Genomic DNA, 26157 nt, shown 5'->3' on the forward strand with positions numbered 1-26157 from the left:
TAAGGCAGAAAATCCCACAATATCTGCTTTGAACTGGGTTATCTGGGTCTACACGCAGATAATATGGGATTTCCTACCTCAATATAGGGCTGTGTGGAAGGGCCCTTTGTTGCCCTCATCTAGACATCTTCCAGCTTGTCAATATCTTTTTTAAACTATGTCTCTCATATTGCATCGTGACCATTGGAGCAAAATATTAGCTACCAGAGTCTAATTGTTTATAATGTTTAGCATTTATTTTTCAAGTAACCAAAAGTATTTATTTTAGTTACTTTTGAACACGTTGAAACCTAAGCTCTAAGAGAAGCTGCCCTTTGGACTAAGAAGGATAACTAATGAATTTCAAAACTGTTTTCAGGTTCCTGGGTCATTGCAGGAACCCTTGTAGGTGGTGGAATGCTAGAAGGCATTGGAGTTGAGTTCCAGCCTCTGAGGCTGTGCTTGGGGTTCTCTTTGGAAGAAGAATGGAATGCGGACAACCCTGAGAGTCCACTGGATTGGTTCTGTGACCGTTGGCTCTCATCCTGTAAAAAGAAGAATGCCGCAGGTGGAGTAATCTCAGGCCTCCAGGGTACTGACTCCAGAAAACTGCTCATCATGACTACCCAGCCCTGGAAAAAGCAACTGCACACTACAAAGCTATTTCTGCGCCCTTGGCTTAGTGAGTGTTAAGCAGAATAGAATCCACCTGTTCTTATCTTTGTGTGTGTGTGTTTTGGGAAGGATCTTATCTAGGTTTTTTCAACTTGTGTTATAGTGACCACATTTCTTGCTCTTTTAACCTTCCACCACACCCCAAGCAACATTCCTTTCTGTAGGTATTCCGGTCCCCACAACATCTTCAAATGCAGTATTTCCTGCAGCAGCATAGCTTTGTTTTAATAATAATAGTAGTAATAATAATAATAATAATAATAATAATACTTTATTTATACCCCGCCACCATCACCCCACAGGGGGACTCGGGGCGGCTTACATGAGGCTACATCCATCAATACAGTAAACACAATATAACACAAAACATAACAGAAAATCAAAAAATATAATAACCTAAAATACAAAACCAATGTAAATAAGCAACACAACAATATAAAATCAAAACATTGAGACACTAAAAATGATCACCATGGGCAGGGCCAAATTCAAGGATTAAAATTTTAAAACACTGGGAGATAGGGCAATGCAGGCCCGTAGCCAGGATTTTGATTTGGGGGGGGGGGGGCGTGTCTGAGTGAAAGAGAGTCTACCCTAGCAAACCTTTTGTATCATTACCCCAATACCCCCATGCATATGGGATATATGGAGCGTGGTGATCAGATCATGATATGATTAAACATGACAGTTTGAATAATGTTTCAGTAAGGCCTTCTCGTGGATAACCATGAGAATTTCAGGGGGGGGGGTCTGAAGTCCCTCAAGCCCCCCCCCCCCCGGGCTCCGGGGGATGAGGTAGGATTTAATTGCGCAACAGAAAAATAAAGTGCTTCTGAGGGCATTTTATGCAGAATTTGGTCAGGGATTATCATATAATCAGTCATTGAAGGCATATTGGAACAGCCAAGTTTTCAGGCTCCTCCTGAAGATTGCCACGGTGGGGGCTTGCCTAATATCTCTGGGGATTGAATTCCAGAGCCGAGGGACCACTACAGAGAAGGCCTTCTCCCTTGTCCCCTTATCCTTCTTTACATCAGTTGATCCTGCTGCCAAGAGAGCTTGGGTGGGATTCTATGTCCCTCCCTTTTATATGTATGATTGCATGTCCCTCCCTTTAAAAAAAAAGAAGACTCACAATCAACTTGCGCTCACCAACTGTCTTGGTACCTTTCATGTATTTGGTTTCCCCCTCTCTTTTCTTTTAAAAGGGGTGGGAATCTTGCAGATGTTGTTGGACATCTTGCAGTGACTCAGATGTTGTTGGACTGCACAACTCTGCATCCCTAGTTAGCATAGCAAATTGTGAAAAATCCTAGGAGCTGCAATCTGTCCATTTGGAGGACTACTCATTCTCCACCCCTGAATTGCCCAATTAGTGCATCTGAGGTGCTTCAGTGTTGTACTTTGATTGACCGCATTGTAATGACCAAAACTGTGTTTATATTTTAAGAGCTTTCCCCTTGATAAATAATAACACTATGTAACATATTTTTTGTTCCTGGTTATAAATTCCATTTCCTACTTGGTTATCTCATGAAAACATGGAAAAGTTTATTAAACTGCAAAAACCTTTTTTGCGCGGGACATCCTGTAACACATTTTGCTGTAGTTTTTCAATGAAGATATCATAGAGTCTCAATTCAAATCAGTTTGTAGCAGCCACAAAAATGAAGTTTTTGGAGGATAACAACTACTTTCAAAGTAAGGAACACACAAGTAAACAGGAAAAATAAACCAGGAACAGTCTTTTTTTTTTTTCAAATTTTGTTACATAGTGTAATTCCCACAGTAATCTGGCCACCCCAAATAATATTGAGCATGAGAACTGGCCAAAGCATTTGTGTTTGAGAAGCACCTTGAATACTGAAGAAGCCAATCTTCACAGGTCTTTGTCCCCTCACTGACTTGTTACATGAGACCATGGCCTACCTTGTCTAGTCTCCTGTTTCCAATAATAGTCAGTTATCTGCCTAATGTAGTCTGAGACTGGTGGTCATCTCCTGTTGCTTGTCACCAGTGTCTAATATTCAGAAAGAGATTGTAAGTAAGTTTAATTTGAATTACAGGCTAACTAATAATAATGGCAATTTTCTGAATATGTATCTATATGTAGCCAAAGTAGCTATATCTTCTGCGATATTTTAGTAGTTTTAGAAAGTGTTTGAAAAAAGAGATAGAAAATATTTATGACTATTAAATCAGATTTTTTAAAATAAACCTATTGTTTAATTTTGTTTTGTAGATTACGGGACAGAAGATGGTGGAAAAGGGAAATCTAGGGTATGCATATTCTGTTCAGGCACCTCCAGAGAATCTGGATAATATTGGGAGGGGAAAAAATAAATGAAAATGAAGTTATCAATGAAAGATAAGACTACAGAGGTGTGTGGGTATGTGTGAGAAAAAGGAGAAGAATACAGTCATCCTTCCACATTTGTGGTTTTGTTTTTCAGGGACTTGATTATTCACAGACTTGAGTAAAGAATGTTCTCTTTAGGAATCTCAAAGGTCTTCCCAGTGTCACTCCATTTCCTATAGTCATGCTGCAGGACTTAGGCCCCTTCTGCACTGCCCTACATCTCAGGACCAGATCCTAGATTGTCTGATTTAAACTGGATTATGTGAGTCTCTATTGCTAGATAAACTGGAATAAGAAAATCTGGTATCATATCCTGGCATATAAATGCCGTGAGGAAGGGGGCCTCAGGGATTTTTAGAGAGAACCTAGAGATTTTTATCTGAAAGAACACTTCTCTAGGAGTTGCTTGGTCCTCCAATATGATTCTCTGTTCAGCTTCATGTAGAAGTTCATTAGAGCCATCCTGGAAGATCTCAAAAGTATTAGAGAACTCAGTTCTTGTGGGTTTTTTCGGGCTATATGGCCATGTTCTAGAGGCATTTCTCCTGACGTTTCACCTGCATCTATGGCAAGCATCCTCAGAGGTGAGGTCTGCTGGAGCTGGGAAAAAAAGGGGGTTTATATATCTGTGGAATGACCAGGGTGAGACAAAGGGCTTTTGTAAGTTGGGCTAGGTGTGGATCTTTCAACTGACCACCTTGATTAGCATACAATGGGCTGACTGTGCCTGGAGCAAACTCTTCTTGAAAGGTGATTAGATGTCCCTGCCTGTTTTTCTCTCTGCTGTTTTTGCTCTTGCAATTTTAGAATTTTTTAATACTGGTAGCCAGATTTTGTTCATTTTCATGGTCTCCTCCTTTCTGTTGAAATTGTCCACATGCTTGTGGATTTCAATGGCTTCTCTGTGTAGTCTGACATGGTGGTTGTGAGAGTGGTCCAGCATTTTTGTGTTCTCAAATAAAATACTGTGTCCAGGTTGGTTCATCAGGTGCTTTGCTATGGCTGATTTCTCTGGTTGGAGTAGTCTGCAGTGCCTTTCATGTTCCTGGATTCTTGTTTGGATTCTTGTTTATTAGAGAAGTTTTTATGGGAATGTTGTATCTCTAACCCCAGCAGTCATGTGGCACTGAAGAATTGGTTTCACAGTTCAGGAAGGACTAGAAATCTTAATCCAATTTAACAACTAGATGCATAGCATCATTAGGGAGAGGATTTTTTTATATCAGTAAGTTTGAGTTTTTCCATATTGAAGAAGAATTTTAGTAAAATCTGGATGAAGTCAGTGAAAATAATGTTTTTTTGGTTGTATGGAAGCATCAGAAACTGGCAAGAACAGCATTCCCCAACTAGCAACCCCCACATTTTTGAACTGCAGCTGCCCATCAGCTAAAAGGCCAGTGGTGATAGTAATGGGGAATTAAGTCCAAAATACCTGAAGGCCATAAGGATGAATAAGACTTTGGCCCTTTAAAGCTGGTGGAGACCATCTGTGTATGAGAGAGATTGTGTTTGAATTTTAACTACATGAATGGAGCCACTCTTAAGTGTCTTACCCAATTGCTATTTTAACTATATATTTTTGAAATCGAAGTACATCTTCTCTCTTCTTCTTTTTTTGTCTGCTCACCCCAAGAATTTCTTCAAGTTCATTACCAACCTTATCCGGATGATCAGAGTCTGCCGGTGTTTCCGACGTGGACTGAAGGGATTCCAAGGATATCAACTGATAGAGAAAGACGTCCGTGGGGAGATTGAGGAAGTAAGAACTTTAACTGAAACACCCCGTTTTTGAAAATTACCATTGCCCTTTAGGTTTTGCCCATAGGTTTCTAAGGCTGGCTAGGCGCAGAAAAGAAAACAAACCAATACACAGGCATATACACTAAAACTTGACAAATAAATATGAAGTCTAGTTTACAAACTTTTTTCTGTCCGATGGCTTTTTTTGCTCTAATTAGTCTGCTCCTTTAAATAAGTATTATATAGTCATACTTTTGCCTTTAACAACATACTACTAGCTTAAAAATCCCATAAGTAATTAGTCCTCCCATGATTGTTAGAACATGCTAACCAGTAAATCTGAAATCTTTCTTAAAGTTAAACACATATGTTTCTTCTGTCAGCCTAATTAATTTGGCCATCTTGATTAATTTACAAATCTTCATCAGCTGTTGCCATGAACTCTCAATACTTGTTTGCCATTTGGTTTTTCTCCTCCTCTTCTTCATTTCCCTTTCAATGTTAATTGATGTCGCCACAATAATTCAGCCCAAGCACTATATGGTGGATCCCACAACCAAGAAGACCCTCTTCTGCACTTTAGCCAAATGGGGATTGCATGGCAACAGAACAATAAACCACTCCATTGACTCAAAACATAGAGTCTGCAGAGAAGACGCTGGTCTATCACATACCTATTTTGTGTTCAAGTTCACTTCATGCAAACATGCAGTTGAATTTTGCTTGAAAAACTCAGTCACAGTCAAGATGTGAGTCTTTAAAGAGTAACGAGATTTCTTAATACACAAAGACAACGTATATGATGTTATCGTTTTAAGGAACTAACTTTTAAATAAGTCTATAGATGACTTTTGAGCCCTCGGTGGCGCAGTGGGTTAAAGTACTGAGCTGATGAACTTGTTGACCGAAAGGTTGCAGGTTCGTATCCCAGGAGCAGCATGAGCTCCTGCTGTTAGGCCCAGCTTCTGCCAACTTAGCAGTTCGAAAACATGTAAATGTGAGTAGATCAATAGGTACAGCTCTGACGGGAAGGTAACGGTGCTCCATGCAGTCATACTGACCACATGACCTTGGAGGTGTCTAAGGACAACGGCGGCTCTTTGGCATTGAAATGGAGGTGAGCACCAACCCCCAGAGTCGGACATGACTGGACTTAATGTCAGGGAACAACCTTTACCTTTACCTATATATGACTTTTAAGACATCTGCTTTCACAGTTCTTAAATTGAAATTAATTGTTCAATGTCTTGTTTTTAGGAAAAGACGGGCTCGCACATTGTATTTGAGCAGCATGAATTCATCGTTTCAAAGGTCCTGATATACTGTTTCCTGTTTCTTATATATCTACTCGGGGAAAGAGAGCGGGTTATAAATAAAGTATTATTATTATTATTATTATTATTATTATTATTATTATTATTATTATTGTGTTAAAACTACCATGAGTACAAATTTGTTCGTAATTTTTTTTTCTGGGCAAAGTGACATGAGGTGCCAAGAGTGACATCTCTAGTTCATCCATTAAAACTTGCCTTTGAGCACAAAGCCCTCTCTTTTATTGTTGATAACACCTTCACAAAATTTGAAAAATATCTGTTCCTGATTTGAAAGTGTTACATTTTCTGTTTAATTCTGCAGTACTTACTTTAAAGTAGTTGTTATACTCCAGAAACTTTTTTTTTGTGGCTGCCACAAACTAGGTTGAATTGGTTGAGACTCAAGGAGATATTCATTGAAAACTATAGCAAAATGTGCTGAAGGATGTCCCACAAAAACCAAGTTTTTGCAGTTAATCAACTTTCCCCATGTTTTTATGATAGAACCAATTAGGAAATTTATAACCCAGGAACAAAAAATGTGTTACATAGTGTAATTGTTGCCTCCACTCAGATGTTTGACAGGGTCAAAAAATGCAATTGCCAATATGGTTCAAAGGGGCCTCATAAGGCTATTGGTAGCCAGAACTTGGGAGAGTTACTTGTTTGAACTACAGAATCTGTCATCCAGCATGGGCAGTAGTCCTGCTGACTGGGGGATTCTGGCAACTATGGTCTGCAAATGTAACTTTTCTCAGAGCTGTCAATGACTATCAGTCATTGTAATGCCAGAAATAAAGTGCAAGTACCAGACATAGTATATCTGTATATCAGTTGCTGGGGAGCACTACAGGAAGAAAGATGTTGAATTCACATCCTTATTTTTGGGCTTCCAGTGAGGCATCTGATGGGCCTGTGTTCAAATGTCCATGCAAACAAAATACATGTTTGGGGAAAATTGGTCAAATGTATTTACAGATGTCCAAAATGGAATAAAATTTATTGAGTTAAAATGCCACATTATGATCTCTTGATAGCACTTCTGTGGAAAGAGATATTACTGCTGATTTTAAAACTGAGGCTACATTGGTTGCTGAGGAAGTGCTGATTTAATAGTTTTATATGGAAAAATTGTTGTGAAAACCAACTAAAATACTACAGTATGTACAAAATTGGCACAATTTTGGTATTGTGATTACACAATCATTTGATTTGTCCAGAGCAGATACTGCATCCCTTGCTTTCTCTGTGTAGTTGGGGTGTTGTTGTAAGACCATTTCATGGAGTGCTGCATAAGCGTATCTATAGGATAAGCTAGGCAATTAAATTGATTTGTGTTTGTCTCTTGAAAGCAACAGATATAATCTATCTGTCATGCATTGTCTGCTGGGTACAGAAACGTCAGTTTGGACTGCTATGGAAGTAATTGTTTCATTGAAAAATTGCTTGAAATCTTTTCCAGGATCATTTTCCTTTTAGAGCAATCCAAATAACCAGGAAGCCACCAGCATGGAGGACTGATCATGAAGTGAGGCACTTAAAAAACCGCTTGCAGCTCCTGGAAAGTTTCCGACAATACAGCCCAACTCTGCAAACTCTTCTGGCCAGAGTGGTTCGCTTTGAACAGTACGTCGAAAGAGAAGGAATGAAACAATGCCTTTTTCCTTAGCTTAAAAACATTTCTGTAGTTTTCATTATTTTCCATCTTTTATTCATATTTCTACTCAAAAATAAATCACTCTGAGTTCAATACGTCTTTCCATATGTAAATTGGAATAGGATTAATTGTTCTTCCACTAGAGTCAGGTTATCATTGATAGTGAATACATGCCAAGTTGAACACCTTCAATATCACCATCAGTTCATTCACACAATCAGATTTGCCAGTCTTTGATCTCATGACTGTTCTTCCACCTTTTTAGAAAAAAAACTGTTGTAATTTAACTTAGTAGAGAGAAAAACACTTGAAGTTCTTTATTCTCTCTTGTGAGAACAGAATAAGACAAGATGTACTGTACATCTTTAGTGTGTATCTGCTTGGAGACGGCGCAACACTTTGCAGCTTCACCGTTATCGCTAACTTCAGCCTGGGTTGTTGTAGGTTTTTTCGGGCTATATGGCCATGTTCTAGAGGCATTCTCTCCTGACGTTTTGCCTGCATCTATGGCAAGCATCCTCAGAGGTAGTGAGGATGCTTGCCATAGATACAGGCGAAACGTCAGGAGAGAATGCCTCTAGAACATGGCCTTATAGCCCGAAAAAACCTACAACAATCCAGTGATTCCGGCCATGAAAGCCTTCGACAATAAATATCTTCAGCCTGTTTCCAACCTTCACTTGCTGAAGATATACTCATGACTTCAGCCTTCCAATTGAGCTTTTTTCTTGCTTGCTTGTAATGTCGCCCGATCTTCCATTTCCTAGGTTTGGACGCAGGAGAGTGATTATCAAGAAGGGGCAATCTGGGGACAGTTTCTACTTCATCTATTTTGGTACAGTTGCTATCACTGATGATGAGGATGGGACCAGCGCCTTTGTGCAGCCATCTCCAACTCTAATTCACAGAGGCGCCTGTTTTGGAGTAAGTGTAACGTACCTCATGTCATAACTTATCATGAATGAGACAGTGGGCCTTTAGTATCCACTGAAGTTCTGGGATCCCCCCCCCCCCCGCCCCCATGGATTCCAAAACCAATGGATGCTTATCTCACTACTTAAAACGATGTAGTAAAATGGTACCCTAATTCTGAATTGCAAAACCAAGCTTTTGGAATTGTAAAACAATATTTTCAAGCCATGGATGCTTGAATCTACAGGGGTAACAACATAAAGTTGTTATGTTATTTTATTTTACTGTGTATGATTTTGCTTTATCGTCTTTGTACTCATATGTTGTATGTATTTTACTGTGTTGTTATTGTGTTTTGGTTTTACTTTATTGTAATATGCTGTTGGGCTTGGCCTCATGTAAGCCGCCCCGAGTCCCCATTGGGGAGATGGTGGCGGGGTATTAAATAAAGTGTATTAATAATAATAATAATAATAATAATAATAATAATAATAATAATAATATGTGGAGCACATTTTGCACATGAACATGCAAACAGGAGTCTAGAAACATGAAAAAGTAAAGATAAGGGAGAGAGGATACATGGAAAATTGTAACTAATGGGAAAAGAATAGAAAGCTAGAAATCAAATACAAATTGGAAATCATCAGCCGTATTTTTGCTTTCTCTCTGAATATTAACAGGAAGTTGCCCTCTTACAAGGAACAAAAAGATTGGCAACGGTTGTATGTATGGACGAAACAGAGCTACTGGTTGTGGATAAGAAGGATTTTTTCAAGTACAAACTAGACCAGGAACTTCAACGAGAATCAAAAATTCGGTTTGATTTTTTGAGGTAATGTCTTTTTATGTAATCCTTTTCCCCAGTCTCTTGCATCGCTTCTTTTCCTTTTTTGTTGTTGTTGTTTATTTGTTGGCTGTCGCCACCCTAGGCTCCGTTAAGGTCAAGCCAGTCACCTCAAGGATACCATCTGGTCCTTTGTCGGCCTCCTTCCTTTGTCCTTCCATTTCCCCAGTGTCGTTCTCTTTCCAATCTTTCCTGTCTTCTCATGATGTGGCCAAAGTACTTCATCTTTGCCTCTAATATCCTTCCCATCAGTGAGCAGTTGGGCTTTATTTCCTGGAGTATGGACTGGTTTGATCTTTTTGTGGTCCAAAGCACTCTTAGGATAGAAGTCAGCTCCTATTCTAACACTGTTGGAGTTTGTTTCAGAAAACGAATGGTTTTTATGACTTTTTTCCCCTCAGCTATATAATGTTAGTGCATGTCTCTGTTTCAGACCTGTTGCACCGTGCTGACCTCTTCTATGAATTCTTTCTACCTGGTCATTCTCAATTTTGCCTTCTGGGGGAATTAAAATGATAGATGAGCACAGGTTCTATATGTCAGTCTACAGTCGGAGATGAAAGACATTATCACACCATGTTGTTGTATTATCATTAGCATTCAATAGTTCCATATCTAAGGAAATAGAGCTGATGCGGTCCATACAATGCAATTGTCTGCATCAGCACTCCAAGTAATCTCAATAACAGGTCTGAAAAACAAGACACCAAGAAAATGGTTATTTTGCAAGGGGGGAGCTGTTTAATCAGCTACCCTTATGAGACTGCGTGGAGTAGCTTTCAATAATGTTACTTAAAGGAATTGCTTTAAGTAAAGCCCAAAGAAAAGCATAACAGCAGCGAGGGACTTGATTAAGATCACAATAGCACACTGCCTTGTTCACATTCCTGCCTCCACCTTTTAAATTGGATGCCACATGTGCTTGGTACAAATCTTCTATATAAATAAAAATGTATTATTCGTTTGTGGGATTAACAGAACTCAAAAACCACTGGACGAATTGACACCAAATTTGGACACAAGATATCTAACAACCCAATGTATGTCCTTCACTCAAAAAAATTGGTTTTCTCATTTGGGAGTTGTAGTTGCTGGGATTTATAATTCACCTACTATCAAAGAGCATTCTGAACCCCATCAACGATGGAATTGAACCAAACTTCCCACACAGTTCTCCCATGACCAACAGAAAATACTGGAAGGGTTTGGTGGGCAGTGTCCTTTGGTTTTGGAGTTGTGGTTCACCTACATCCAGAGATCACTGTGGACTAAAACAATGATGGATCTGGACCAAACTCTACACAAATACTCAATATGCTCAAATGTAAACACTTGTGGAGTTTAGGGAAAATAGAATCTTTACATTTGGGAGTTGTAGTTCCTGGGATTTATAGTTCACTTACAATCACAGAGCATTTTGAACCCCACCAACGAAAGAATTGGGCCAAACCTCCCACACAGAACCCCCATGTGGGCCACAGCAATGCGTGGCAGGGGATGGCTAGTTTTGGTATAAAAAGATGGGAATGACACTATTTAGACCTCCATAAAATGTAAGGATTGTTTAAAAACCAAGCATGCAGGAAAGCCTTAAGGTTTTATTTCAATTACAAGAAAAATTACAAGTGTTTCCTTTGTTTTCAGAACACTGGAACTTTTCAAAACATTGCCAGATTCTTCAATAGAGGACATAAGTAACATCTGCAAAGCTGAGCGGTCCCACTATGGACAGGTGATCACCAATGATCTTTCAGACTCCTCCAATGTAGTACTGATTTCGAAGGTGAGATCAGTTTTCATTCAATGTTTCATAATATGGTTTGTGGCATTTCCTTTCTCATCATGTGGAGATCCTTTTCGTGGTCTTTCCATTTGAAAGTGAGATATTTCGGATATCTTTAAAAGGGGGAAATAATTTTCCCTAAAAACTTATGGTGTGAACCCAAACTTCCAAATCAAATCCAGTCCCCTTAAAGCCATATTGATTCCAAGATTTGGGTAAATATAGGATATAAATAATGTTTTGTGTGCGTGTGTGTCACGAGCGACTTGAGAAACTGCGTGTGGGAGAATTGGCTGTTTTCAAGGATGTTGCCTAAGGGATGCCCAGGTGTTTTACCATCTTGTGGAAGGCTTTTCTCATGTCCCCACATGAGAAGCTGGAGCTGACAGATGGGAGCTCACCCCACTCCCCGGATTCGAACTGCTGACCTTTTTGTCAGTAGGCCTGCTGGCACAAGGGTTTGACCCATTGTGCCACTGAGGGCTCCTATAAATAATGTAATATAATGGGGTGGCGGGAGGGGGGGGGGGGGAAGGAACCCAAGGGATTGCTCCTTTCAAGCTTTCCAGTTCCGGAACTTTTAAGTATAAGGGTATCCTGCATCTTATATGACACAAGACAGTCCTCTGTTTCAAGCACAGTGGGAGAATAGTCTTCTATTTGAAAGTGTCACATAGAGTGGAACACTGGTATCTGCTAGGGTTTGCTTCCAGGATTTCCATCCCCAACCTGGATACCAAAATCTATAGATTATGTATAATGGGGTAGTAAAATTATATTAAATTGCAAAATCAATGTTTGCTTATGGGATTTAAAAAATATTTTTATACTATGGATAGTTGAATTGACAAATACAGAATCTGTAGAGATGGAGGTCTAATTGCAATTGAAGAGCTGTGCATTCTGAACCTGTTAATGAGATAACGAATAAGAGAGAACAGACTTTTCACTGCATTTCATATCTGAATAAGGAACTAACCATGTGCAAAGTTGATCTATCTAATCATAATTCACTATAATAAAGTATAAAAGACAGAAATTATCTCTAAATGTGTGTGTGTGCATATAATTCAACATATGCAAATTTTATGCAGCTTTGCATTCTCTTGTTATCTTTGGCAGAGGGATACTTTGCCTTTTTTCTGGTTGTGCAGTAGAGCGTAGATTTCATGGAAATAGAAAGCATGCTGTTCATCTAGTTTTGGTTGGAGTTAAGACTGTGGCTACTAACTAGTTAAACATTCTTTTAATTGACTAGGGACACATTCATTATTAATTGGGAAGCTTTTGAAAAAATGTAAATTATTAATATGATGTATTTATAAAACCTGGCCATGAAGAGCTCTAAGAAGAAACTGTTTGATTCACTCTCTTGTGTGGAGATTGTGTCTCTTCCCAGATGGGGTTTTGTTGATGTTGTTGTTTGCCTTCAGGTCATTTCTGACTTATAGTGATTCCAAAATGAGCCTATCAGGAGTTTTCTTGGCAATGCTTGATCAGAGGGGATTTGCCTTCCTTACAGGTTGAGCGAGTATGAGTTGCCCAAGGTCACCAAGTGGGTTTCCAGGGCCAAGTGGGGATTTGACTAATCGACCAGAGTCCTAGTCCCATGTTCAAGCCACTACACTATGCTTGCTGTGACATATACGTGAAACAGTGACTTAAGAACATGCAGACATGTTCAGATTTATTTAATTTATCTAATTTATTGAAACGGGTGGCAGACTTGCTGGAACTGGGCACATGCCTAAGAAAACCCCAAAACTTGGTTTCTTTTTTCTTCCTAGTTAGAGACAAAACCAGTTCTCTCTTCCTCTCTTTTCATAATTTGGCTTCCAGGCAAGATTTTAAAGTGAAAAAACATGTGGCACATTAAAGGCCAATGAATTAATTATAGTAGGCAATATTGCTGACTGGAGGAAATGATGTACTCATGTTTGGGTAGCTCTGTACACAAGGCACTGCTTGGTTTACATTTGGCAATCAATGCCCCACAAGATAAAATACAGTAAAAAAACAATTGCATATAGTATAAACCATATAAAAACAATAACATTTAACAATTAAAATAATAAAATACAGTTCTCAGCATCTCATCATTAAAATCAATATTATGTAATAGCAATACGTAACTGAAAAATTTAGAGAACAGCAGGTACGTTTGTTGAAAAAACATAGATCAACATTCAGAAATGGAGTGGTTTATAGGCATGTTGTAGGGAAGCGACAGCTTGGAGTGGCACTGAGATCTTCAAAAGGAGTCAAGACCAGGAAATTAGTTTAAGGGCATACAAAAGAGGGAGTTCAAGATATAGTCAAGCAATTGAGATCAGGCCTCTGAGTACCATAGTTTGGAATGCAACTCCTTTGCTTTTGGAACAAAAATTGAACATGATGGCAAAGCTGAAGGATAGAAAAGGCCACACATGAAGGCTTAGAATTGAAGATCAGTCTAGAAGTGAATTTGAATGCTCACGATGTAAACAGAATGCATGATTTCTTGTTTGTGTGTTGTGACCTAGAGTTGTGCTGGAGAACCTGTATCGAGTTCTTGAGAGACTATTTTAATCAAATCTGTGAATAATCTTATACGCAAAAGTTTTATCTGTATTTTATGACTGAAGAAGGGGGACATAATTCCTTCTGTTAATATTATAGCCCACCTATGTTTAAATCAGTCTTCATGCTTTGGGGTTATGGGAGTTGTAGTCCAACGTGTAAAGAGAGTTTCATATTTGGAAGATTTGATTTAGAACTGTGTGGTTATCACCTCCCACCTCCTAGACATCTTGGGGCAAAATCTCTGATTATGGATCCCAGGATCAATTCAACTGCTTTTTGTTTTATTTCGACAGGGCGTTTGTGAGGTTTTGCGACTGGTCGACCTCAGCACGTGTCCATCTTATCACCAGTGGCTCTCCAAGCAAATGCGTTTTCCCAAGCGCAAACTACAGATAAAAGAACGGCAGCGCTTGGCTGCTGGTATATTTCATTTTGGCTTTTGTGTATATCTAGACTTGGCATCTAGTTCAAAACTCTCTCTTGGTCTTAATAGGAAGTCCTCTCAACATACGGAAAAATAATATGGGCAAAGTTAGGTTTTGGTTGTATATTTGTTAAGTGGAAGGCGGAGCAACAAAAGTCAACACACTGATTTTTGTGCAAGACATGATTCTGCTTTTAGAATTATAAAGTTGGAAGAGACCTTATGGGCCATCCAGTCCAACCCCATTCTGCCAAGAAGCAGGAATATTGCATTCAAATCATCCCTGACAGATGGCCATCCAGCCTCTGTTTAAAAACTTCCAAAGAAGGAGCCTCCACCACACTCCGGGGCTGAGAGTTCCACTGCTGAACGGCTCTCACGGTCAGGAAGTTCTTCCTCATGGTCAGATGGAATCTCCTTTCTTGTAGTTTGAAGCCATTGTTCTGCATCCTAGTCTCCAGGGAAGCAGAAAACAAGCTTGCTCCCTCCTCCCTGTGGCTTCCTCTCACATATTTATACATGGCTATAATATCTCCTCTCAGCCTTCTCTTCTTCAGGCTAAACATACCCAGCTCTTTAAGCCGCTTCTCATAGGGCTTGTTCTATGCTTGGGAGATTAATGTATGGCTCTGTTTCACATATATCTAACTTGTTGAAAAACCAACACAAGTTGAGTATCCCTTATCCAAAATGCTTGGGACCAGATGTGTTTTGGATTTTGATGTATTTGCATATACTTAATGAGATATTTTGGAGATGGAACCCAAGTCTAAACAGATAGTTCATTTATGTTTCATATACCTCTTATACATTTTTTTATGACTTAGCCACCTATGTGGAGAATTTTGGATTTTGAATTTCCCGGTAAGGAATTCAATTCTTTAAAGAACACTATAGTCTTTGAAATCCCTGTTGGCTGTGTCCAACAACATTGGAGGAATCTAGATTGTAGGAAATGCCACTAAAATTATATCTATAGCTAGGGCTTGACAATGCTCCTTTGGAAAGTAATGTCTTACTCTTTGGGCATTGTTTCACTCCCAGTAGCACATTACTTGCTTGACCATGAGCCATAATTAAGAGGTAATTCCATATGTCAGTAATACTTTGTTCCATTGTGCCTGTATTATTTTATAGTTTGCTATAGAACAGTGTTTCTCAAACTCTGCTCCTCCAGATGTTTCGGACTTCAACTCCTACAACTCCTGGCTGGGATTTCTCAGAGCTGAAGTCCAAAACACCTGGAGGAGCAGAGTTTGAGAAACATTGCTATAGAACCATAGCACTCGAGTGCTATAGCATAATATGATCCCAGAAGCACACAAACAATAGAAGGCCCATGTACTTTCTGGCAACATGCTACTAAATTTGCAAAGTAGTTGTGCTTTATACATATCTTGATTTTGGTGGAGGGGGGAAAAAGAGATGTTTTGGGGGGCGGGGGCAGTGTGGGATAGAAGTCATGTAAACATTACTTAATGATGACCCATCATCCTTCCCCGGGAACATTTTAGAAGCTGAAATTTTGAAAAGCATGCCATTGTGGACAAGATTGTGATCACAGTGAGTTACTGGCAACTTCAGTACATGATAAAAGAAAAGGCTTGTTTTTTGGTTCAAGTGCAACTAGTTTCAAGGGCATCTTTTCTCTTTGTTTCCAGCGATAACTTGTGTGGACAGGTTTAAAAGCACCATGTGGAGCCCCTGTGCTGAATCTGGGCACAAACTGACTGAGTTGAAAGAACATTATACTCACCAGCCGAGCCAAGGCTACAGTAGATACAAGATGGGAAGTTACACCTCCAACAGGAGTCAAAAAAGTGTAGTGATAGGAGTGGATACGTGTGACAAGAGGTGAGTAGTAGGCTTTTTCTTAAGGGTGTTCACCTAGTGGTAATGGCAGGAGAAAGAAACCCAGAGAGATGCTATGTAATTTCTTTCCAAATAAAAAAAAATGAGCTTTCTTTTATTTTTTCAAATCATCAGATGTGCCATGTTTTGCTTCCAGATAATTTGAGAATAAAACTGGGTTAGTGTTCCCCTATGGGAGAAAATAAGTAGGCTAACGCAAACTATAATGGATGAAGGCAATATTTTGTGCATGGTTTATTAGAGCGTCTCAGATCTGTTGCTTAGCTTATGATAGGCTGCCATGGAATTTGGATCTGACACAACTAAGGTCCCTTCTACACTTCTATATAAAATCCAGATTATTTGCTTTGAACTGGATTATTTAGCAATGTAGACTCACAATCCAGTTCAAAGTAGATAATGCAGATTATCTGCTTTGATAATCTGGATTATATGACAGTGCAGAAGGGACCTAAGGAAATGAGGCCAGAGGCATGCCTATAAAGAAGCTGGAAGCCAGGAACTAAGGGCCAGAATCAGAGATAATTCAGTCACAGAAAGGCTGGTTTTATGCTACATAGGAAGGGATGGTGGGAATCTCCATAGTGAATAATGAGAGAAGTTATATTGCTTGTCCCTCAAGTGAAAAGGGACAAATATCCCCTCTTTAGCTGGTTTAGGATGATTAGGGTTGCAGCCCGGTGCTGTATTCCCCACTATTGTTCTAAAGCCAGGGATTAATGAAAGTAAAAGCAGTGATCTACAGCCAGCCCACCACATTTGCTGGGATTTGGCAGGATTCTGCCAAAGTAGAAAAAACATGAATAAAAAAACCCTGCTATTTTTTCACTTATGAATTAATTTTCCTAAATGTATACCCCGCCCTTCTCCCCTTGAAGGGGGACTCAGGGTGGCCTAACAAAAGCATCATACGATACTAGCATCATAAAAACAACCACAGTACAATCAAAATATTAAAAATTAAAACAACAATTAAAACAATTAATTAAGACACATCCATTAAAATCGAAATCCAAAAACCAGTCCGGGTCAATTCATTGCCATAAATTGTGTGATCTTCTTCCACTTGCTGCTCACTGAACAAACGCTTGGTCCCATAACCAGGTCTTGATTTTCCTTCTAAAAGACAAGAGGGAGGTGGCCAATCTGATATCTCTAGGGAAGGCGTTCCATAGGCCACTGCCGAGGAGGCCCTGTCTCTCATCCCCATCAACCGTGTTTGTGATAGTGGTGGATCTCTCGAACCTTCAGCATGACTGTGGTAAACTTCCACCAGACAATGACCATAGAATCAGGCTGGATTGACCTATACATGCCTAGATAAGTGTTATCTCCAGGAAACAATAGGTCCTCTAGCACAACTGACCATAGAGTTGTGCTGGAGGAGCTAGAGATTCCTACAGAGGCTGTATTATTCAAATCTGCAATTAATCAAATTCATAGGAGGGCTGACTGTATTCATTCTGAAAGTGTTTATACAAGAATATGATTTCCACCTTGCATTTGCTTCTTAGGGGCCTTCCAGATAGGGCTAAATCCAGGGAGGAACTGGGATATAGTCCCTACGCCTCCTCCAAAACCTGCACTTTCCCTGGAGATTTGCTAAATGTCCTCCCAGATCAATCAGAGGCTGACCTGGGAAGGCATGTAGCTAGCCACATAGCCCATTATTTTGCTTAAAAAGCTACTGGAGGGGCCTGGCTGCATGTGCAGCCCCATCGGAGACAGCTTCTGACGTGTCCAATTGATGTGCCGAGAGGTTGTAGGGGAAGCTTGAAGAATTGGGATGGCAGTGGGATATGACCTCCAGGATTGCGCAATGAGGTCCTCTGAGTCAATCCTCACAGGCCTGCGCCTGGAAAGAACTGGATTTTGCATTAAGGTCTGGATTTTTCTAGGTGTCAAATTAATCTGGAGTAAACTGGGAAAACCCAGTTTTCTCCCCATTCATTCAGGTTTACCTGAGGCATCATTTGGATGCCTCAGGTCAACCTGTGACCCATTGCAGAAGGAGAAAATATTGAGGAAAACGTTATATTTATCAAAATAGTGTAACATTAATTTAGGCAAGCCTTGACCAACAAGCTTACATCTCCATTTTCTAGTTCATTTAGTGAAGAACAACATCATCTTGGTGAGGAACAAGAGATGGTTCAAAATATTATATCAGGAAGAGAATTTGAAAAGGATTTAATGTACACCACATCTTACGGAGAGATGCCAGTTTCTGTTTCAGCAGCAGTATACATGAGAATGGATCAGTTGCATAAAGGGGAGTACATAGTGAGTATATTGGTCTATAGGTGGTCATCTGGTGGTGGATCTAAAGCTGGGCTGGCAAATAGATTATGGTTTTGATGCCCCCCTGTTTGCAGTACTTGTCTAAAACCCAGGATGAAAGAGTACTCTTTTCTCGCAGTCAGGTTTCACTCTTCCTTTTTTGCATGAAGGAGAAAACACAGTGAATAAAAGCCAAATATTAAATGATGGTTGTTGGGAAACAACTCAATAAAAGCAATATCATTATTATAGAATCCTAGAGTTGGAAGAGACCTCGTGGGCCATCCAGTCCAACCCCCTGCCAAGAAGTAGGAAAATGGTATTCCTAGCCTCCCCAACAGGTGGCTATCCAGCCTATGTATTGTCGAAGGCTTTCATGGCTGGAATCACTAGGTTCTTGTGGGTTTTTTCGGGCTATAGAGCCATGTTCTAGAGGCATTTCTCCTGACGTTTCGCCTGCATCTATGGCAAGCATCCTCAGAGGTTGAGAAGGTCTGTTGGAAGTAGGAAAAATGGGTTTATATATCTGTGGAATGGCTGGGGTGGGGCAAGGAGCTCTTCCCTGCTGCAGTTAGGTGTGAATGTTTAGCTGATCACCTTCATTAGCATTTGAAGGCCTGCCTGAGTCTGGGAAAATCTGTTGCTGGGAGGTGTTAATCTGTTCCTGGTTTTTTCCTCTCTGTTGTTTAGCTGTTATAATTTTATCCAGCCTATGTTTTAAAGCCTCCAAAGAAGGAGCCTCCACCACACTCTGGGGCAGAGAGTTCCACTGCTGAACAACTCTCACATTTATTATTTCAGACATTTGTATCCCATCCTATCTCGACCTTTGCAGAGGGACTCGGGGCAGCTAACAACTGGCACACCATGGTGCCCATAACCAAAAGTATAAATATACAATATAAAAACAGTATAAAAATTCAAACAGGAAGTTCTTCCTCATGTTCAGATGGAATCTCCTTTCTTGTAGTTTGAAGCCATTATGCCTTACTTATTACTCTCCTTGGGGCCAGAGAAGAAATTGCTCATTGTTTACTATTTTTCTTAAGTAAAGTTTTTGCTGAAAAACATCAACACTGTAATTTTAGGATGTAAATTGCATCAGTCATGCTTAGGGTAAGACATAACATGGAAATGAATTACTCCTGATAAAATACAAATTTAGAAGAGAAGGGGAAAGAGGGGAAAGTAGAAGAAGAAATGTGGCAGCACCATTAAAAATGATTTTTATATTTGCATGAGCTTTTGTGGATATGAAACCACTTCTTCAGCTGCAGTGCACTCTTTTTCAGATCCAATGGAAATTGCCTTGTGATACAGTGCTCCCCACTGTATCACAATAAATACCACAAAAAGGCTAGATCTTTGCATTTTTCTTTAATCAGAGCTGCAAATATAGGAGTGAGGAGCAGAATATTTGTGTGGAAAAGCTCATCCTCAGAGCTGAGCAGAACGCTGGAAACACACAATGGTTGCACTTCTCTTTTAACTGGTCTTTGCATTGTTTGCACTTCTTTTTAGGCCAACCTGCAAGATAACCGCACAATGATTTTGGTCAGTAAAGGGGCTGAGATAATCCGTTTGAAAAAGGAGAAGATTGAGGAATTTTCCGATGATACCACAAGAGCAAGGCTAAACGATATGGCAACTAAATATCCCAGGTATATATGGCTCAAGTATGAAAATGATGGTGAAACAGATGACTTACACTGTGTTTGTGCGTGGAGAAGGAATTATATCATGAGGAAACCATTAAATAGAGCATGAAAAAAAAAACTTTGTGGGGTACATTTCCACAATCTATCAATCAGCATGGAAGTTTTCATGGCTGTAGCATTCTGGGAGTTGTGACCAGAAAAAAGGAATTTCTTCCAAGTTCAGAAATGATTGTATTCTTTAGTATTATTTCTTTGGGTTATTTATTTATTTACTTACAGTATTTATATACCACCTTTCTCATCCCTGGGGGGACTCAAAGCGGGTTGTTGTGTTTCTGGTCATGAAAGACTTCAACATTATTTCTTTGATTTCTTTTGTCGGTTGCTTGAGAGTTCTGGTTACTTGATTTCCAGTTAACAGAGAGTCTGCTGTATCTACTATGTCTGTTTTATTTTTGTTAACACATGTTGCTATCCTGTTACAGCAGTGTTAAAATCTTGGATCTCTGCTTTGATTTGAATAGATATATCTCACTAAGGGGAACCAATAAAAGGGTTTATGCAATGTTAAATCATAAATGATGTGTGCAGAAAACAAGATGCTTGCTTCTTTATTTATCTCTTCCTATGTGACAAGTTCTGGTCATAAAATTCACAGGAGGGACCAAGAGCCAGCAGAGAGAAAGCAAGTGCCATTTCTATCCAGAACCATTGGTTCCTGGGGTAGGAAAAGACCTCAAAATTTATAATATTTACAGCAAATGAGAGTAATAAGTTGGCCCTGGTCTCCAGAAAGAACAGAAGAATGTCATGAGATCTTGGGAACTGTGTCAGAAACAAAGATGGGTGGGGACATGAGGTTCTTCAGGAGGCCATTTGCGCTACACAGTTATAGCATTTTGCTTCCGCTTCTACTTCCTATGAAATCTAGGGATCAGCAGTTTAGGGGTGGGGGTAGAAGTCAGAGAGTTCTGGTTCTCCACCAAAATGCAATCCCAGAAGTCCAGAAGAGGTAGCCATGGCAAATAAAGTGGAATTAAAATGCTATAAATGTGTAGCATGAAAGGACTGCGAGTGTTGTTCAAACTATAACTCTCAACATTAATTACCATTGGCTGTGGGAGTTGGGTAGGTTGGATGCTCTTGGGAGTATTAATCTAAATATATCTAAGGGTAATATGTTGTTCACCTTAAATCTATTATTTATTTATTTATTTATTTTGGGCACTTCTACCCCGCCCTTCTCAACCTCCGAGGGGGGACTCAGGGCGGCTTACAACCAGCACAATTCGATGCCAACAATTCAACAGATAAAATACATAACAGCAATAACCACAATAGTTAAAACGTTCAATTAATACAATAACAACTAAAAAGCCAATCTAGTGGCCAACGTTTACCGAGTTCTAAAACCCATAAGTCCATTCAGCATTACCATAGTCCGTTCCAGATTCTGGCCGTCATTACCTTGTCAGTCTGCCAGATTACCCAAAGGCCTGGTCCCATATCCATGTTTTCAACTTCCTTCTGAAGGAGAGGAGGGATGTTGATGACCTAATTTCCCCGGGGAGTGAATTCCACAGGCGAGGGGTCACCACTGAGGAGGCCCTGTCCCTCGTCCCTACCAGCCTCACTTGTGATAGAGGTGGGGCCAAGAGCAGGGCCTCCCCAGAAGATCTTAAACTCCGAGGTGGGACAGGTACGCTGGGCCGGAGCCGTATAAATCTAAGGCCCCTTCTACACTGTCCCTATATCCCAGGATCTGATTCCAGATTATCTGCTTTAAACTGGATTATATGAAGTCTACACTATCAAATAATATGGGATAAGAAGGTAATCTGAGATCAGATCCTGGGATATAACGACAGTGTAGAAGGGGCCTAAAGGATTTTTCCTTTTTCTGTGTGTGTGTGTATATATATATATATATGTGTCAAAGTAAGTATGTGCAGGCAGTCCTCAAGTTACAAACATCAAATTTACAAATGACTCGCAGTTAAGAACATGTTATCCAAAGCATACATGCATGTGTGTGTGTATATGTATGTATATATGGAATTATGCTTAAAATATACCTATTTTGACTTACATACAAATTCAACTTAAGAACAAACCTACAGAACCTCTTTTGTTTGTAACTTGCAGACTGCCTGTATGTGTATTTGGTTGTTCTGCAAGGACTCCTATATGGCTTGATAGATATTGGCACACATACTCTCATTACACAACTTAAAATTCTATTGGGGTTTGAAGTATAATTATTATTTTTTTCTAATAAATACCACTAGAAAACTCAAGCAACACCGGGTAAGTACACTATTAGTGAATAAACATATACCTTACTGCTGAGTCTATCTATCTATCTATCTATCTATCTATCTATCTATCTACATGTCTACTTATCTATCATATCTCCTGCCATATCTATCTTATGGCAGGAGATGAGGTTTTATGATCAGGATGGAGAAGGGATATATGGGGGAGGAGGTTATGGTTTTATCTGAAATGTAGGAGTTTATTGATTTTTGTTTATTTTGGTTTTATTTATTTTGTCCTCCTGATGGATTGATTTTAACGTTTGTAGTCTGTATGTAAGCCACCTTGGTTCCATGTTGTGGAGAAAGGCGGGATAGAAATATCCGTAAACAAACAAACAAATAAATAAAAGAGTGAAACTGTTCTGGTGAATTGCCATTGAACAACCTGAACTCTACTCATGTTGCCTTTCCTTTTCAGTGATGATGAGCTCTGCCAGGTCTTTCTCCGGCATAATTCCTGGGAAATGTTTAAGAAAGATCTAGTGAACCTTGTGTTGCAGCCCAAACTCATAAAGATGGTCTATCCCCCACACCCGTGCCCCACGGATGAAACCTATGCTTCATGGCTCATGAATCGATCAGGCATCTTGGACCTCACTCTCCTGCGCAACACAAAAGAGCCTTCCCGAGAGAAAATCAGATATGTTCCCACCCTCTTTGGCCGTGACAAAGATAGCCTGCCGATGATTCACTCCAAATTGATTCAGCCAAAATTGATTCATGGTATCAATGTCTTCCGTTCCAATTTGGATGGCGCATTTTAGTGAGCTCCACAAGTTTTACAAGCCATAGCAGCACCGAGACATTCCTGAAAGGTCAGGGAGTCCTACTTGGTGATTCATACAAGTGTACATACATACTTATATTCATTTTATGCAAATTTTGTTCCTTTTATGTGTTGTTATGCTATTTCTCTCTTTTTCTTTACAATAGATTTGTTTTGAATTCTGAAACTGTTACGTCTTATTTTCAATAATAGATGTTTTCCTTTCAAAACGCAGCATATGTGTGTGTATAGTGCTTGTGTGTACACACACACATCAATAAATTATATTTATAATATATTACTGAGGTGTTTCTAGATTTATATTAATTGGGGGGGGGGCAGTTCATAAAACAGTAGATCATAACTGTTTCTTTTAGCTCTTCATCTGTAGGCTTACATCCTAATGCAAGTAAGCAAGCAAGCAAAGTTTATTGATTAGTCCATTGACCGTATCAACATTAAAAACAAAAACAGAAGCGTGCAGAAATAGACAAGAATCACTATCCTAAGACTCCCATAATAGTGAACATACATTCAAACTTGATTAAGTTAAAAGATAATTAAAAATATCATCATTAAAATGCCAAGGTAAAATTTCACACCACAAAAATTAAAAACGAAGGTAACATGGGACCTGAATTCCCCTTTCGTCCCATATTTTTAAATAAACGGTTAAATCATTGCAAGACCTGACTGAGAGAATAAACATGTCTTAATGTATCACACAACAGTAAAATCAAAAATAACATACTGTATATACTTGAGTATAAGCCTAGTTTTTCAGCCCCCTTTTTAGACTGAAAAAGCCCCCCCTTGGCTTATACTCGAGTTAAAATTATTTATTATTTTACACTATTATTAGTATTATTTTTATTACATTTATTATTTTACTCTATTTATTATTATTATAACATTTACATTATTTTACTCTATTATTATCTTTATTACATTTACTATTTTACTCTATTATTATCTTTATTACATTTATTATTTTACTTTATTATTCTTATTACATTTATTATTTTACTCTATTATTATTGGTTTTATTACATCTCCATTATTTTATTCTGTTATTATTTCATTACATTTATTATTTTACTCTTTATTATTATTATTATTATTATTATTATTATTATTGCATTTATTATTTTACCCTATTATGACTATTACCATTACATTTCCATTATTTTACTCTATTATTATTTTTATTACATTTGTTATTTTACTCTCTTTATTATTATTGGAAGGATACGTAAGCACATTTACATTGAAGAAGGTTAGAATAATGGTTTAATCAGAGTTGGACAGTCTTATCTTAAAGTGTAATTTTATGTAAATATTCAAAAACATTTAACCTACTGGTGCCTCATTTAATGTAATTTTATTGGTATCTATTTCTATTTTGAAATTGACCAGTAGCTGCTGCATTTCCCACCCTTGGCTTATACTCAGGTCAATAAGTTTTCCCAGTTTTTTGTGGTAAAATTTGGTACCTCAGCTTATATTTGGGTCGACTTATATTCGGGTATATACAGTAATTCCCAGTCATTTAATTTCTAATGCTCCCAAATCCTCCTGATCTAATTTAACTGCAGTACAGAACGTACCAGATATAGCTGAGACTTTCTGTATTATTACTTAGAGCTTTTGTTGTGCTGGCATCATAGTAAGAACCTAGATCAGGCATTGACAGACTTTGGCCCTCCAGGTGTTTTGGACCTATTGGCTGTTAGGAATTGTGGGAATTGAAGTCCAAAACACTTGGAGAGCTGAAGTTTGCCCATGCCTGATCTATTGGACTCCAAATCCCAGTAATGCCATCTAGTTTTTGCAGTGAACAGGGATGAAGGACGCTGTAGTCTTGCGCCATCTGGAACATTACAGATTTCCCACTCTTTTCACAGGCTGTTGCGATTTTGCTTGTGCAAAATGAAGTGAATCTAGTTTGTAGCTTAGTGTGTGCTTGGGACAAGGATGCCTGAAAGTTATCTTGTTGGCATGCTTGATTTTTAAACCCCTAATCCAACATCTGCGAGAAACAAAAGCCAGCTCCACTCCTTATCTAGTAATCCATAGACGCATTAATCATCTTAGAATGGCTGTTATTTTAGTTTCCTACTAATCAGGGAGGATGCTTTAGAGACTTGGTGCTTACATGAATGAGTTTATGATTTTCAGTCAGCTTTTGTTTTGTGGTTATTCTAAAAGGAGAGCCTTTAGTACATAAGGATTTGTAAATACAGCTGTAATTCTCTCTCAGCTTGTGGTGTTCTATAATTTTTTTTTTCAGGAAGTCTTAGTTCTGTTCTACATTAAACTTCCAGATGGCAATTAAATCAATGACTGTAGTTTTATACTTCCTCTTTTCCCAGCTGTGGGAAATGCAAGGAAGACCTTTAGAGTGAAGACAAGAAACACTGGTGTTTTCTAAACTAAGATTTTATTATTATTCCCAGCAACAATTACTACAACAAGAATGAAACATATATGAAGGGCAAGCAATTGCTTTATTTATTACAGTTATCTACCAATGGACTGTGTCACTGGGCAATATTAACAAAATATTTCACTTGCTCAGGACTGGAACGAAGCAACCACAGTCATCTCAGGCCAAACTCTCAGAAGACACCATCCCACCTGTTTTGCAGAAGAACCAACTTTTTTGTCATCGTTCATGGAGCTAATAAACAGAAACTCAAAGTGGATCAGAAAGTACACACTGTCTCTTCTTTACTGCCTGGTGTTCTTGCGTAGCCAACAAAAGTGTCAAACACTTAATGGGAAAAGACCAACAGGTGCCTGATAACATCTGAGCACTGTTTAGCACACTGTTGTTCTTCGACTGTAGCAGAAGCACTGTAGACACTAAACAACCATGTTGATTTCATCTATCTGAAAGAAAAACTAGTAAGCTGATCTCCTTAAAATCACTTGTAGTTCCATTAGTTACTATAATAATAGACTTTAACTCTATGATGCACTGGACGTATGGTAAAGAACCAAGAAAAT

The 26157-nt window shown here is 38.9% G+C and overlaps 1 protein-coding gene across 1 annotated transcript; it reads left to right on the forward strand.

Annotated features, from left to right (window-relative positions):
* Positions 1 to 335: 335 nt before the first annotated feature.
* Positions 336 to 23446, forward strand: CNBD2 (cyclic nucleotide binding domain containing 2). The gene is given in 14 exon segments (XM_060783077.2): positions 336 to 346; positions 348 to 661; positions 2897 to 2934; positions 4647 to 4772; positions 6011 to 6064; positions 7532 to 7695; positions 8494 to 8650; positions 9322 to 9473; positions 11130 to 11268; positions 14124 to 14250; positions 15916 to 16108; positions 18232 to 18409; positions 19928 to 20067; positions 22801 to 23446. Coding segments are annotated over 14 exon segments (2139 nt in total). The 3' UTR covers positions 23147 to 23446.
* The last annotated feature ends 2711 nt before the right edge of the window (positions 23447 to 26157 follow it).

The sequence above is a fragment of the Anolis sagrei genome, chromosome 1, assembly GCF_037176765.1.
Source record: "Anolis sagrei isolate rAnoSag1 chromosome 1, rAnoSag1.mat, whole genome shotgun sequence".
Taxonomy (NCBI): domain Eukaryota; kingdom Metazoa; phylum Chordata; class Lepidosauria; order Squamata; family Dactyloidae; genus Anolis; species Anolis sagrei.